At 36.9% G+C, this 12,926-nt stretch overlaps 1 protein-coding gene across 1 annotated transcript in view; it reads left to right on the plus strand.

Moving 5' to 3' along the window:
- The window catches only part of GBE1 (1,4-alpha-glucan branching enzyme 1), a gene marked incomplete at its 5' end in the record, with an annotated part of 165,499 nt that overhangs the window by 68,507 nt on the left and 84,066 nt on the right, over positions 1-12,926 (plus strand). The window contains 2 exons of the mRNA XM_084276813.1: positions 2,221-2,311; positions 3,461-3,670. Coding sequence (XP_084132939.1) covers positions 2,221-2,311; positions 3,461-3,670 — 301 coding nt within the window. The remainder of the gene's footprint in view (positions 1-2,220; positions 2,312-3,460; positions 3,671-12,926) is intronic.

The following is a 12,926-nucleotide window of genomic DNA, read 5'->3' on the forward strand; positions in this document are numbered from 1 at the left end:
CCTAGATAAATAGTGCGGGGCAGTTTGCTTTTGGCATGGTTTGCTTTCAACTTGAGAAAGGATCTGTTCTTGAGAGGGTCTTAAGAAAACACTGTTCTTAATTGGCTATACCAATGTAAGTCTTGATTCTAAGGAAAGACAAAGAAATATCCAGATGGAAAGGATTGTCCTTTCTATTCATAGAAAAGAGAGTGCTAAAATTTTTATCCCTAGACAGTTGATATGAAGTATAAGAACACAGAAAATTTATATGTGAGAAATTCTCTTATAGAAAAGAACTAGTATATTGGGAAGGGATGTTTGAAACAACTGGATTTATCTCAGGAAGCACAGCATAACCATTCATCTCAATTTCTATTTGATTATTTTTTTCTTCTGGTGTCTGCACTGGTTCTATAATGGCATTACTAGAACTTGCTAGCTTTTACTGCCCTGTGATGAAAGATATTTTTTTACACTCATCTGTGAAATAATATGACATCCATGGCTGAGACTTTTGGAAGGTGGCTGCGCTTATGTATAGTTTGATATTTATCAGAATGCTTGAAGAAGCCATACACTTTTCTTCTAGGTTTACTTGAGAGAGTGTTTCACAAAATGTGGCTTTGCCTTTCAGTAAAGTTGAGCTTTCAGGTGCAGTGAGGGAGTTTGCACATCTGGAGGCTCTTCACAAAATGTAAACTTATATTCTGTGTTCCATACCTGTGACTCTTCCTTTCTGACAAAGAATTTCAGTCATTTCAGGTTAATAGGTTTCACAGAATTATAAAAGCTTTCTGCTTTCTAGAAATTTCTCTTTGAGGAGAATGTCAAAAAAAGGCTGATACACCACAAAATAAAAGCAATATAGAATTTAGGTAGGGTATACAGAAGTGATAGATAATTCCCACAGTGCTTACTTAATGTAAGACCTAACATTAAGTCTCTTTTTTTAAATGTTATTTTAGGGGCTGTTAGATTTGGTTTTGGAATGTCTTGTTAGGACAAGCCTAAAGACATCAATGTTTAAACATGCTAAAATGATAATCATCTGTAGATGCGTAATAGATATAAAAATAAATAGCAAGCAAATAAAAAGAGGTTAATTTGATGCTGTATTGCTGTGCATTTGTTAAATGCTGTAAATAAGTGTAATGCACCTGAATTATAAAATGACAATGAATCTGACAAATTGCTGAGCTTATGCAAACTATAGACCCATAGAAAGGTTTGGGTTGGAAGGCACCTCAAAGATGACCTAGTTCTACCCCCATGCCATGAGTCAGTTCACCCTCCACTGGACCAGGTTGCCCAGGTCCCATCCAATCTGCATTTCAAGACTGCCAGGGAGGTGGGCATCCCCTTTATGACAGCTCCTTTTATAGGTGTGAAATTTAAAACTGAACAGGAACTATAAAAAGAAAAATATATATTGTGTCTAAACTGAAGAAGTGATGGTGGTGGGAGTCTCAACAGACTAGTTTAAACCTGAAGGTTACATTTTGCTGATAGTCCTTACTTGCTAGCTATCTGGGACACTTATCCACTGGATATAAAGATAGCTTTAAGATGTGTGGCAGGTGATGTGACATCAGCATTGGTGTGTTGTTTTCCCTTTAGGTTTCCTTCCCTAGGCTCCACAAAAGTGTTTCATGTGATACATGAGACAGTGTCTCCCCGACCCTTCTGTACTGCCTTGGTTCTTTGGTAAACTCAGAACAAAACCACATTATTTCTGGTTTCCCTGTTTTGAAAGGCTCATGTAGAGGGGGAATCTAATCATTCAAGCTGTCAACAAGTGATTTTGAAGTGGTGAAAAATGAATTTCATAAGGTATAGCATTTGTAGCCAGAGACTACCCTCACACCCCCTGATTGAAAGTATCAGAATTGAAGTAGAAGCTCAGGACGTGCAGATTAGTGTAGTTAATATTCTGAAAATAAATGACGATTATATTTGCATATCACTTTTCGCTTCCAAAATCTGAGACGTTCAGTGCACCCAGTTATTTGTAGATTACTTGAAAATTTGACCATTTGACTTTTAATGGAAGATCATGTAAGTATAAACTATTAGGTAGAATTACTTCTTGAAAAAGACTGTATTTTTACTTTATAATTGCTAGAGTTAGCAGCAGCTAAAATGAGGGAAGACTGGACTGAATGTTACGAGTGTCTAATGCTCTTTTTAAAGTATTGCTAAGGTAAGGGTTTTCTTTATTTCTTCTATTTTTTTTTATAGGCTACAACTGTGTCCAGCTGATGGCTATTATGGAACATGCATACTATGCCAGCTTTGGTTATCAGGTCACAAGCTTCTTCGCAGCATCAAGGTAGGTTTAAGTGTTTCAGCATCTTCTGTGTTACTTTGTCTTACTCCCCATCCATTGAAATCAGTGTGCCTCTATGTGTGTGTTTGCAAGTAAGTGTTTACTGGAAAGAGAAGGTAATGGCATAGGTGTTTGCTCTAGCTTCCTCTTAAATCTGAAATCAATTGGGCATAGTGATCATCTGTTCGGTGAAACGCTTTGTACAGGATACAAACAAAAAGGTTATAAGTGGCTTCAGCTGCCCATAGCTAGCCAGTTAATCCAGCTTCAGCAGTCTTTATGCATGGGTTTTGTGTTGTGGAATTCTTGGCAGTTACAAACATGATGTGTAAGTTATTCTTTTATGATAAACAGAACTTTATGCTAATCGTTCATAATAAACTTGATTAAAATCATGGCTCTGTGTTCTGTGGGAACTTTTTCCCACATGTGTAACAGACTGGACTTTGATTTGAGGCCTAGAGTGGAAATAGAAAATGTATGCAGGTAGTTGTTAGGAAAATTATGATAAACCTGAAAGTTTGGATTTTTTTTTAATCTTAGCAAAGCTCAAGGGACAGCCAAGTTTAAATTCAGTCGGGAAGTTTTAACTGGCTTAATTATTTGAAAGAAATGTGCATCAGACAGAGTAAGAAATCTTTATTTAAAAACAAGTTGGAACGGAACATAGTACCTGAAACAAATAACCAAGCAGGGCAGCAGCAGGTGGTGGTTTTTTTGGGCACTTTCATAAATGTACATTTACTTTTGTGGTAATTATGAAGTAGTTTATTTGGGTAATGTAAATGTATTCTTGTCCCTTACAAAGTAGGGAAATTTAATATTGAATAGATGTGAAAATATGCTTTGTATTAGTTACTTTTTATACTGAGTAACAGTAAAAAACAATAAAACTTTGAATATCTATTTTTGCAAAACATTGCTTGCATGCCAGATGTTATTTTTATACTTAATTATATATATTATGAATTTTATTATTTAAAAGTTGTTTTAATTCTCAATTTCCAATCAAAAGCTACTACTTAACATAAAAGGTAAGCCAGCCTGTATACAACTGGAAACCTGACATTGAAGAGCTGCTGACTTTGATGTAGTTTTGAGCAATGTTTGGTGTTGTACCACTCATAACACATTGCATTTTCGTGCTGATAGCCGGTACGGAACTCCAGATGACCTGAAGGAAATGATTGACGTTGCTCACTCAATGGGCATCACTGTTCTGCTGGATGTTGTGCACAGCCACGCGTCAAAAAACTCTGAAGATGGTCTCAACAAATTTGATGGTACAGATTCCTGTTTCTTCCATTCCGGTCCTAAAGGAACTCATCAGCTCTGGGACAGCAGGCTCTTTGACTATGCAAAGTAAGTATAAAATGTCACTTCAGGGGTTTCGTGGTAATTATTTCTTAGCATTTCTATTAAAATTGTATTATTTGCCAAGCTGGAAAAGTCATTTGGGTTGTTCTAACACTTGCAATGTGCTGAATTAAATTCCTTTACTTTGCTAAATGCTAAAAATCTAAGACAAAATAATAGCATTTAGGTTTTGTTGTTCTTCTGTCTTCTATGGCTGTATAAATAGGTATTATATGCCATATGCATTGTATATATTATATATTATTAGGTATCACGTATACTTTTATTTTAAAATATGTTAAATATTTATGTAGAGATACATATTTAAATATTTACTGTATAGGACTATGCTATATATAATTAAACATTTTATGTTCTAAGTAGATTTGTATTTTCATATTACATATTAAAATGTATTATATGTATTGATATTAATAAAGAAAAATATAAGAAAAGCTGTAGAAGATCTGCAAACTCTGGACACTTATTGTCAAACTGTCGATTTATTGAAATGTATTAAAGATTTGGCACCAAAACAACGAACTCCATTCCAAAGAGCTTCCAGTGGGTGATGAATAGTCAATACAGAGCAGGGATAATGTTCAGTAGGCAGTTCTAGAGACCCAGTTTGGGCCATAATTTATTGGTATAAATATAATGTGTCAAATCATGTGTTAATGCCAGGTGATGATTAGCATTTAATATTGTTTACTTTGTATTGTCTGTGGTATTAGGGGTGTGGGATTTATCTCGTATGTTGAATATTTCAGTGGTTAAACTGAGAAATGGCTTCTCTAAGTCTTTTTCATTTCCCCATATTTCTTCGTCCCTGAACCACCTCGATTCGTCCCTTTTCTTGTTTGTCTGGGTTTTTTTACCCTTAACATCCCACAATAGGTTTTTCCCAACTCCAGAATCTCCTTAAATCTTCTCTTAAATTCAACATAGTGTGACCTCTTAGTCCATGATATTTGTTTTTTGCCCTTTGATACATATGACAATTTTGTTTGTCTGTCTTATCAATTGCATAGTTCTGGTTTAACCCTCTCAAGGCTACACATGAGTGGTTCCTTCAGTGGCTTGTCACTTGGTGACTGTAGAGTTCTCTCCTGATCCCTTAGTAGTTAGGAGTTGTGTGCTGCAAGTTCAGTTAAATGTTTTATTCTCCCCGCCTGCCCCCTCTTCCCCCCACCCCATATTGAATTGCTGTTAACTGGATGTGCTTACTTTGCAAACCTCCTTAAACCTTGGTGCTTACTTTGCAAACCTCCTTAAACCTTGGGTCAGAATTATGTATGTTCACTTCATTGCCAAAATTATTTTTTCCTTCTTTTACTTATAGGCTGCACTCTTGAGACTTGACAGCTTCGTGGTTTATTGGGGTGGTAACTGTTTAAGAAGGTCACTATTGCAGAAGTAATGTCACACAGTATAGGTCAAGTGTTTAATGGAAACTCTTGCACAGTAACTTACAATTAAACCAAGTGACCAGTGTAACAAGTGATTTATGCACTATGCACTTAATAGGATGAGTTATTCTTTATTTGCTCCTTATTTGGGACAATTTAAATGATGAATTCAGGGGGACTTTCTGAATTGTGATTTTAATTATTGTAAGAACGTTTTAATATGTCAAACAGTAATTTCCTGTTTGAGTTGTTCTACTAATCTTTAAATACATACTCAAATTGTATTCCAGATAATCTTAGAGCTTTACTATCAATACAACAGTATTTCACACTGTATTTCATTTTGTGTTTATGCATAATCAAGAAATGTGTGTGGTACCGACTTCTCTAGTGACAAAATAAACTGAATACAGTTGTGGAGCAATCTCTGTTCCAGGCAGAGGCAGGTTCTTCCTATTGGGAAAGTGGTGCTGGTGTTGAGTGTTTTGGAGGGATTTGGAGATGAAAGAGCAGCAAGCCACCTTCTAGGTAGCACTTGGAACAAGGTTGAGCACTTTTTCAGAACCGAAGAACTTTCAACATTGGGTCAGTTTGGTCATTGATAGATGTCTGCCCTCACTGGGGAGGGACATGTTTGCATAATTATTTTTCATCCTGTGTCATTGGAATAAAGGTCAGACTGAATGTGGGGAAAAAGGAAGGAGAAAGCTGTGATGGGGAGAGAAGATATTAGGAAGTAGCCAAGTTTGGAAAGATCAGATCTGTGCACTACTGATGAGTAAAACTAATGTTCTCTGTGACTGAAGATCCCTCTGTCATTCCTTGTCCTCTGGTGAAATACAATAGCAAATTTGTTTCCTTTTTAGAACATTTAAGGAAACCCCTCCTTCCTCTTAAAGCGCACAGCAAGCTGTACAGTGAGCTGTTCTTAATCACTGCGGCCTTATTTAGTTCTAATATCTGAAAAGTGAAATATTCTTTGTCTATAGTCAGATTCAAGGCTTAAAAGATAGCTTAAGTTTATTCTAAGTTGCTCAGAACTGTTTAAAAGTGTGGGGTTTTTCCCTTATTTTTGTGAAGAAACACAAACAAAATTGGGAAAGATTTAGAACGGATGTTTTATTGAAAATACTTTGTTGTTCAGTTGTTGGGGTCTTTTTCTTCATTTAGGCGTTATTGACATGCCTGCTAATTTTCATACCAGGTCTAGTCTGAAAGAGGGGGTATAGAAACCTGGAAACTAGATTTGCATCAAAGTTTGCTGAAAACAAATGACACCAAGCATAATGTATTGAATGATAGGCAGAAAAGCTGGCAGTCAAATCTCTTCAGCTAGTACAACCTTTTCCCTGTACAGGCTTGTACGAAATCCCTTCCTTTTCCATCTGTAGTGGAAAAACCTGTTCAATCTACAGGCATTTAAACATCAAATGCAAAGAATGTTCAATTTACTTTGGAATGGAGAGAAACTAATTCTCTGCCATGGAAGAGATTAGGAAACAATTGCTTTATCAGTTTAGTCTACATTTTCTTTGAAAGCCAAGACGTAGTAAATTTGTCTTTCAGCATTTGCAGGTTTATTCAGTTGTCTGGGAAGGGGACTGTGAATGCTCACTGTAGCAGAAGGTGGCAAAAGATCTATATCCATGCAAAAAAAGGACCACATCCATAGGGTACTTTAAATATTTTATTTTTAGTGCTATTCATTGAAGAGTAGCTCCAAGATAAACATCAGCAAAACTTTTCAGAGGACAACATGGATGTCGTATCTAGCACCATAGCAGAACTTCAGTGTGTTTGTGTTGGGGACTTTAAGACAGCACTTACTGAGCAGTAAAACTGTGTTATGTTTTAAAATCTGTTTGTACTAGTGTTGTACAAACTGAACTTTTTGTTAACTTGTAAACAGCAGGTAAAAAATTATCACAGAATCACAGAATTGTAGGGGTTGGAAGGGACCTCAAGAGATCGAGTCCATCCCCATGCCTGCTGCTTAAGGTTTTGTGACAAGAGAATAAACCCTCAATTTCAGTAAAATAAGAATTTGGAGGTAAAATAACGGCATAAATATTTTTTTTTTCTCAGTAGAGATATTATAAATTCCTCTGTTAAAAAAAAAAAAACAAAACAAGAAACTGATTCAGAAATAGCATTTAACTTTCATAGTTTTGGTATATTTTCCCAGTTTTTCTAAAATGTAGAGCTAGATAATTTTTTCCTCCAACATGTTAAATTGGTGACTCTTCCTCTCCATCTCCATCGCTTCCTGGTTATCCCACTGTCAGCCCCCTTCCTCCCCAACTCTCCTCAGCTGATGACCCAAAAATCAGAATCACAAATCTTGAACAAGGATTGCAGTTTAGTACAATAATGGTTTATAAAAACAAACTTTTATGTTATTTGTCATTGTTCCTATTAAAAATGTAGCTTTCTTCTCCCTGCGTTCATGAAAGGGAAATGCTGTAAGGTAAAAGAGATGCCATGAGCTCTGGTCCTGTAGTCTGGCTGTCATTGTCTAGATAATTTTGTGGTAAATTAAATTGTCTCTATTGTGATCCTGTTTAAGATAGCACTCTCGAAATATATGTAAATACCCTCCTATCTTAAGTAAGGTTTCTGCTTGTAATTAATTTAGCACAACCTAAGTATAACATTTTTTTTTTTCCTTCCTAAAATCATATCCAAAGATTATTCATCTGCCAAGTTCATTAGAAGTGATGCTGCAGATCCTGGAGTCTAGGTGGTATCACAACTGGTGTGGCTGACTGTGTTTTGATTTAAATTCATTTTTCCACATAATTAAAATGTGTAAATGATGCTGCCTTATTGGATTTGCTGAGATCTGAGTATTGTTTTGATTTTTAAGGCTCTGTATTCCTTCTCTGTCATTAGGTTTTGTTAGATTCTAAACTTAACACAATTCTAAGGGACAAAAGGAACGTGTTTCCATGTGACTTTAGGAATAATAGTAGAAATAAAACTTGGGAGAAATGATGTGGTGCCCTAAGTTCTGTGTTTGCTTTGTCTTTTTTAAAATACTGTGATTCTCTTCACTTGAACACTTATCCAAAATGCTGAGTTCTTGCTCAATCTAGGGGAAGAATTTGGCACAAAAGTCAGAGGTTGAATTACATTCTAGTTTTAATTAGAAAATCCGCAAGGAATTGTGAGTTACAAGGGTCTGGGGCCAGAAGGCATCGTGGGCATCTCTTGAGGCTTTTTTGAGGCCCTGTTTTTGGTGCCTTTTTTAGACTGGATTTTGTGTCCATGCTTTAGTGGTTCTTTGAAGGCACCATATCATAAATAGTGGAAATTCTTTTGGCCTATCCTAGGTTTTTTCTTGTTTGTATTTAGTGATACTCTGTGTTTTGAAAATTGAGGCATTTAAGTGTGGTAGAGGAAGTGAAATTTACTTAAAGTGATTTAATGGAAGAAACCTCTTTTCTTTAGTCTTTTCTTCCTCCTTCAGCTTTATGAAGTCTCAAGTGACACCCATGCCAAATGTGCTTCGAAATGCTATCTATAGGTAGGGTTGAGAGTACAAGTGCTGTGTCCCACAAGTCACAATTTACATCATGGCAACAGATGACATGCTGGTCCCCTGCTGCCTCACCAGATGTTCTCTCCAATTCTGTCTTCTGAACTGTTAGTGGAGCAGCTGATCGTAGCTCAGCGTGCTGCCCTTTTTTCAGTTTTTCTTAAAGTGGATTGTAAACTACTGGAGTTCAGAAACTGCTTTCAGTCCTGCCAACAGTGTGGTAGAAATAGGGCAGCTGCCTGATGCCGAAGCATGTTCTTCAGTTCTGGTTTAGCTGGCCTGTCCTCCAGCCACCCTTTCCAGAGCCATGTGGGTCACTTGAAGCTTCTTTTCCCTATCCTATGGTCCAGCCTCACAGGGGTATCTCAGGTGCTCTCTTGCATGTAAAATGACACAGTATGCCTAAGTTTGAATGCTGAGGCAGTAGCCTTTTCTGCCACCCAGTGTTTAAATCTTTTGTATACTTCATGCTGTATTTTATGGGGAGGGGAAGTCCACTGATGTCAATGGATAGTAACTTACTTTATTTCTGGATCTGATTCCTTAAATGCATGTTGGTCTTCCAGCATCTTCATCAACCTCTGTTACGATTGGTACTTAATTTTTCCTTTAACAGCTGTTCTTCAGCTGAATTTTTTTTGTTTCTGGTTACCAACTTTCCCAATCTTTAGCTGCCACTGGTATAATGTTGTTACTATGAATAGGGGAATACATGCTGTTTGGGTAGTTGGTGTACCTGCCTGGGCTCATAATTGTCTTAACATAGCTGTCCAGAGAAATTTGTTGCGATTAAGTAGTCTGGAATTCTATGTTGAGCTCTTCTAAATGTCTGTGGAAGTGAAAACCTGTTGCCTGATATGGTAGCATCACCATGGTTTTTGACAGTCAGTTTTCAGGAAGAATTGGATACACAGTTACTCTTCAGGGTACAGTTGCACATTTAGCATTTTAAATTGCTGTAAACTGATGCTTTATAGAATACTGTGGTATTAAAGGTTATGGTTCTTTGCCCAATTTACATAAGAAAAGTTGTCACGTTAAGTATGAGTAACAAAATGGAGATAATATATGTGTGTTCTTACTGTCCATGTCAGGGCTTTACAGTGTGCAACGAGGGTAAATGATTGGCATATTGGTCAGCACACAGGAAGGGTAGGTGGGATTTAAGCGCTGCTAGTACACTCTCAGCTTTCCCTGAGACAGCTGAAGTGCCTTTGCTGGCCTGGCAGGCATCAGTCAGGTGGGAGGAAGGAGGCTGCCACCCTCGATGATGCTGGGTTATCCTCTTCAGACTCCATATCCACTCCCTCTTAGGGCTGTGCACCTTTCAATGATCTTTCTTTTGAGTCTTTGAGCTGCTAACAAACCTCTCTTTGTCTGCGGCTTGACCTTTCGTTACCTTGCATAGCTTCAATCTAAAGACTTTTTTCACAGCTTTCTCTCAACTAGGTAACTTCTAAGAAAATTTAAGCTATACAGGTTTTGGGACACTGACCCCTAGTTAAGAAGGAGGGGAGATGGAAGGATGGGAGGGGAAATTTCCAAAAAGTTAATGTATCATACAGAAAAGAGTTGACTTCCCAAAGTGTAGGTGTAGTCACTGAAGTGTTCTCTTCTGCAGCTTGAAATTTTAGTCAGGTACAGGTGATGATGTTCTAGCTGCTCTTATGCAGTACTAAATGACTTCCAGTGGCATGTCATGTTTGTCACAAATATGTATTCATTAAGGAGGTACCTTGGCCATAATCACAGCTATAATAAAGCTAATGCAGTGATAGTTATCAATGAGCTAGATTGTCAGTAATTTGATTTTTTTTTTTTTTGGTATATTCTTGATTGTAGGGTAATTACAATAGGAACCAGGATATAAGTTGTTTCATAATGTAAAACCTTCAGTTATGCTGATTTTAATTTGTTTCCTGTCAGCCTTCCTTCAGTAATTTAGTTTAGGAAAACACTGTATTTGGAGATACCCATAATATGCATTGGAATTGGATTTGGCTCACAAAGATTGTTTTTTAATGAGTGTTTTAAGAAAGCACTGCTTGTAATGTAATAATGAAATTTTATTTTTTCCCCTAGAGCTCATAAATGTAATTATTTTGATTATAGATTGACTTAAAAAAGAACCTGCCTGCTTATGTTCTTAGCAGTCTGCTTCTAATAGACTAGACTTTGAGGGTGACTGCAAAGGCACAAAAGTACTTTATAAAACTTAAACTGTGCAGTTTGAGACCTTCCATGTCTGTGAAAAATCTTTGTTTCTTTGTGTTTTCCTTTTAGTAACCATTGTAAACACAAGCAAATAACCACTTTCAAGCATGGAGACACAGCAGTTAATAAGTGGCCTTTCTTGAAGGGAATGAGTAGTAGAAGCACTGACAGAAGAGTTAATATATTGGAACCTACAGCAATATAAATGGAATGATTAAAATAACTGGGGGAGGGGGGAGGAGGGGGGAAGTTCCAGACATGAGCATGAGAGTTGCAATGCATGTCATCTGGACCTACTGTAGATTTGCTTTATTTTTTTTAATTAAACATTAATATAGAACCTTAATTTACCATACTTAGACTGATATTACAGACTAGGAGGCTTTAAACCATCAGGTGCTTTGAAACTCAAGTGCTTCATGTAAGAATATGTGTATCTTTCTTTGAAGTGTCCTGTTTCCCCACACTAACCTGCAGCATAGCAGTCACAGCTTTGGGTGAGGTTTCTGAAATGTAGTATAGCAGTACAGCCATATATTGACACGTGAAGAAAAGGCACACTGAAAAATTGCAGCCGGTCGTTCCAAGTCTTGTCAGGTAGCGTATTGTGAAATACAGAGGTCACCACTTGTAGCCAATTAAATTCAATCATATCTTGAATAGACACAGTCACTCTTACTTGAAGCTGATTATGGTATTTCAATAAAGATCTAAAATTAGACAAGATTCAACACACTGCAGAGAATCATTCCTCATCAGTCTAAATGCAATAATGATCTTGCATTTAGTAATCCACAGTTAAATTGACAAGTTTCACAGCATTCTTATGTGGTTACTCTGCAGCAGGTTATACGAGCAGTATCTGTTGTGAATGGAATATTGTGCTGGGAAAAAGGGTGATGCTATATAAATTTGAGATGAGGGAAAAAGTTTAAAGAAAATCCACAAATTAAATGGGGAATGTTGACTTTCTAATAGTTTCATCCAAAGAAGTTCTAGGCTGGAGGAAAATTGAGCGTGGTACTACTCATGCAAGGGATAGAAGATGGGATTGTTGGGACAATTGTGGTGTTTTGTATTTTTTTTTTAATTCTAGTGTGCATATGTTGTACAATGTACAGATCCTCTTGAAATTAGTTTCTGGAAAGCTCATTGGAGAGGTAGGAATGATCTGCAAATAATTGTGCTGATCTATTACTTTCAGGTTTGAAAAGGATGCCATGTTTTCTTGAGGAATGCAGTTTCATTGCAAAAACTAAGTTACTGCACCTAGAAGTTGATTGAAATTGATGGTGGAGGTCAGTGCATCCAGCTGAGCTGGCCATCCTTCTGCCTCAGGTGGTAGCTATCTCTGTCCTTCCAAAATGCTTCATAGCTGTAGCCACTGGCTGCCATTCAACTTGTGATGGGACTGTTGCTGACTATACTGAAATTTAGGGAGGATGTATATGGACTCACTCGGTTATTTAAATGCCAAAATGACTTTGGAACTACTGTGTTATTGAGATACATGTTATTAGAGTTCATACTTAAAAAATTATTGGTGAAATTATAATGCAGACAAAGAAACTGGTTCTGCTGTTATCCCACTGCAGAGTAATGGACCAGCAGCAGCTTTTGCTGATTTTCTCTTCTAGGTTCTGGTCTGGATGATATGGTTACAGGAGAAGTCTGAAGAACTGATAGAGTATACCATGTCAAATGTGTCTTAACAATTAGGAAAATGTTGTATGAAAAACTTTATCCGTGGTAACAGAGTGAATTTGTTGTAAACAAGGTTTGGAAAAAAGAGTGGTTTGGTTTTTTTAAACAGCACTGAACAGTATTTTTGCATAGCTGGCTTTGGGGGGTTTTTTCCATAGATTTTTTTTGGCAGCTCATTGTAAAAGAGTAGCTTGGTAGAATTTGCTGTAACTTGTCATGAGTCACAATCAAACATCTATTTCTCCAGGTCCCTCTCTGCATCTCCTCTTTGATAAGGAAGCTAAGCCTCTACCCAAAACTTGTATATGTTTTACAATCCCTTGCAGTATCGCAAAAAGTTGATATACGGTTATTTAGGAAAAAATTAATTTCACCACCATATAGCTGATATTTTTTA

This window comes from Gallinula chloropus (genome assembly GCF_964237585.1).
Source record: "Gallinula chloropus genome assembly, chromosome: 1".
NCBI lineage: Eukaryota > Metazoa > Chordata > Aves > Gruiformes > Rallidae > Gallinula > Gallinula chloropus.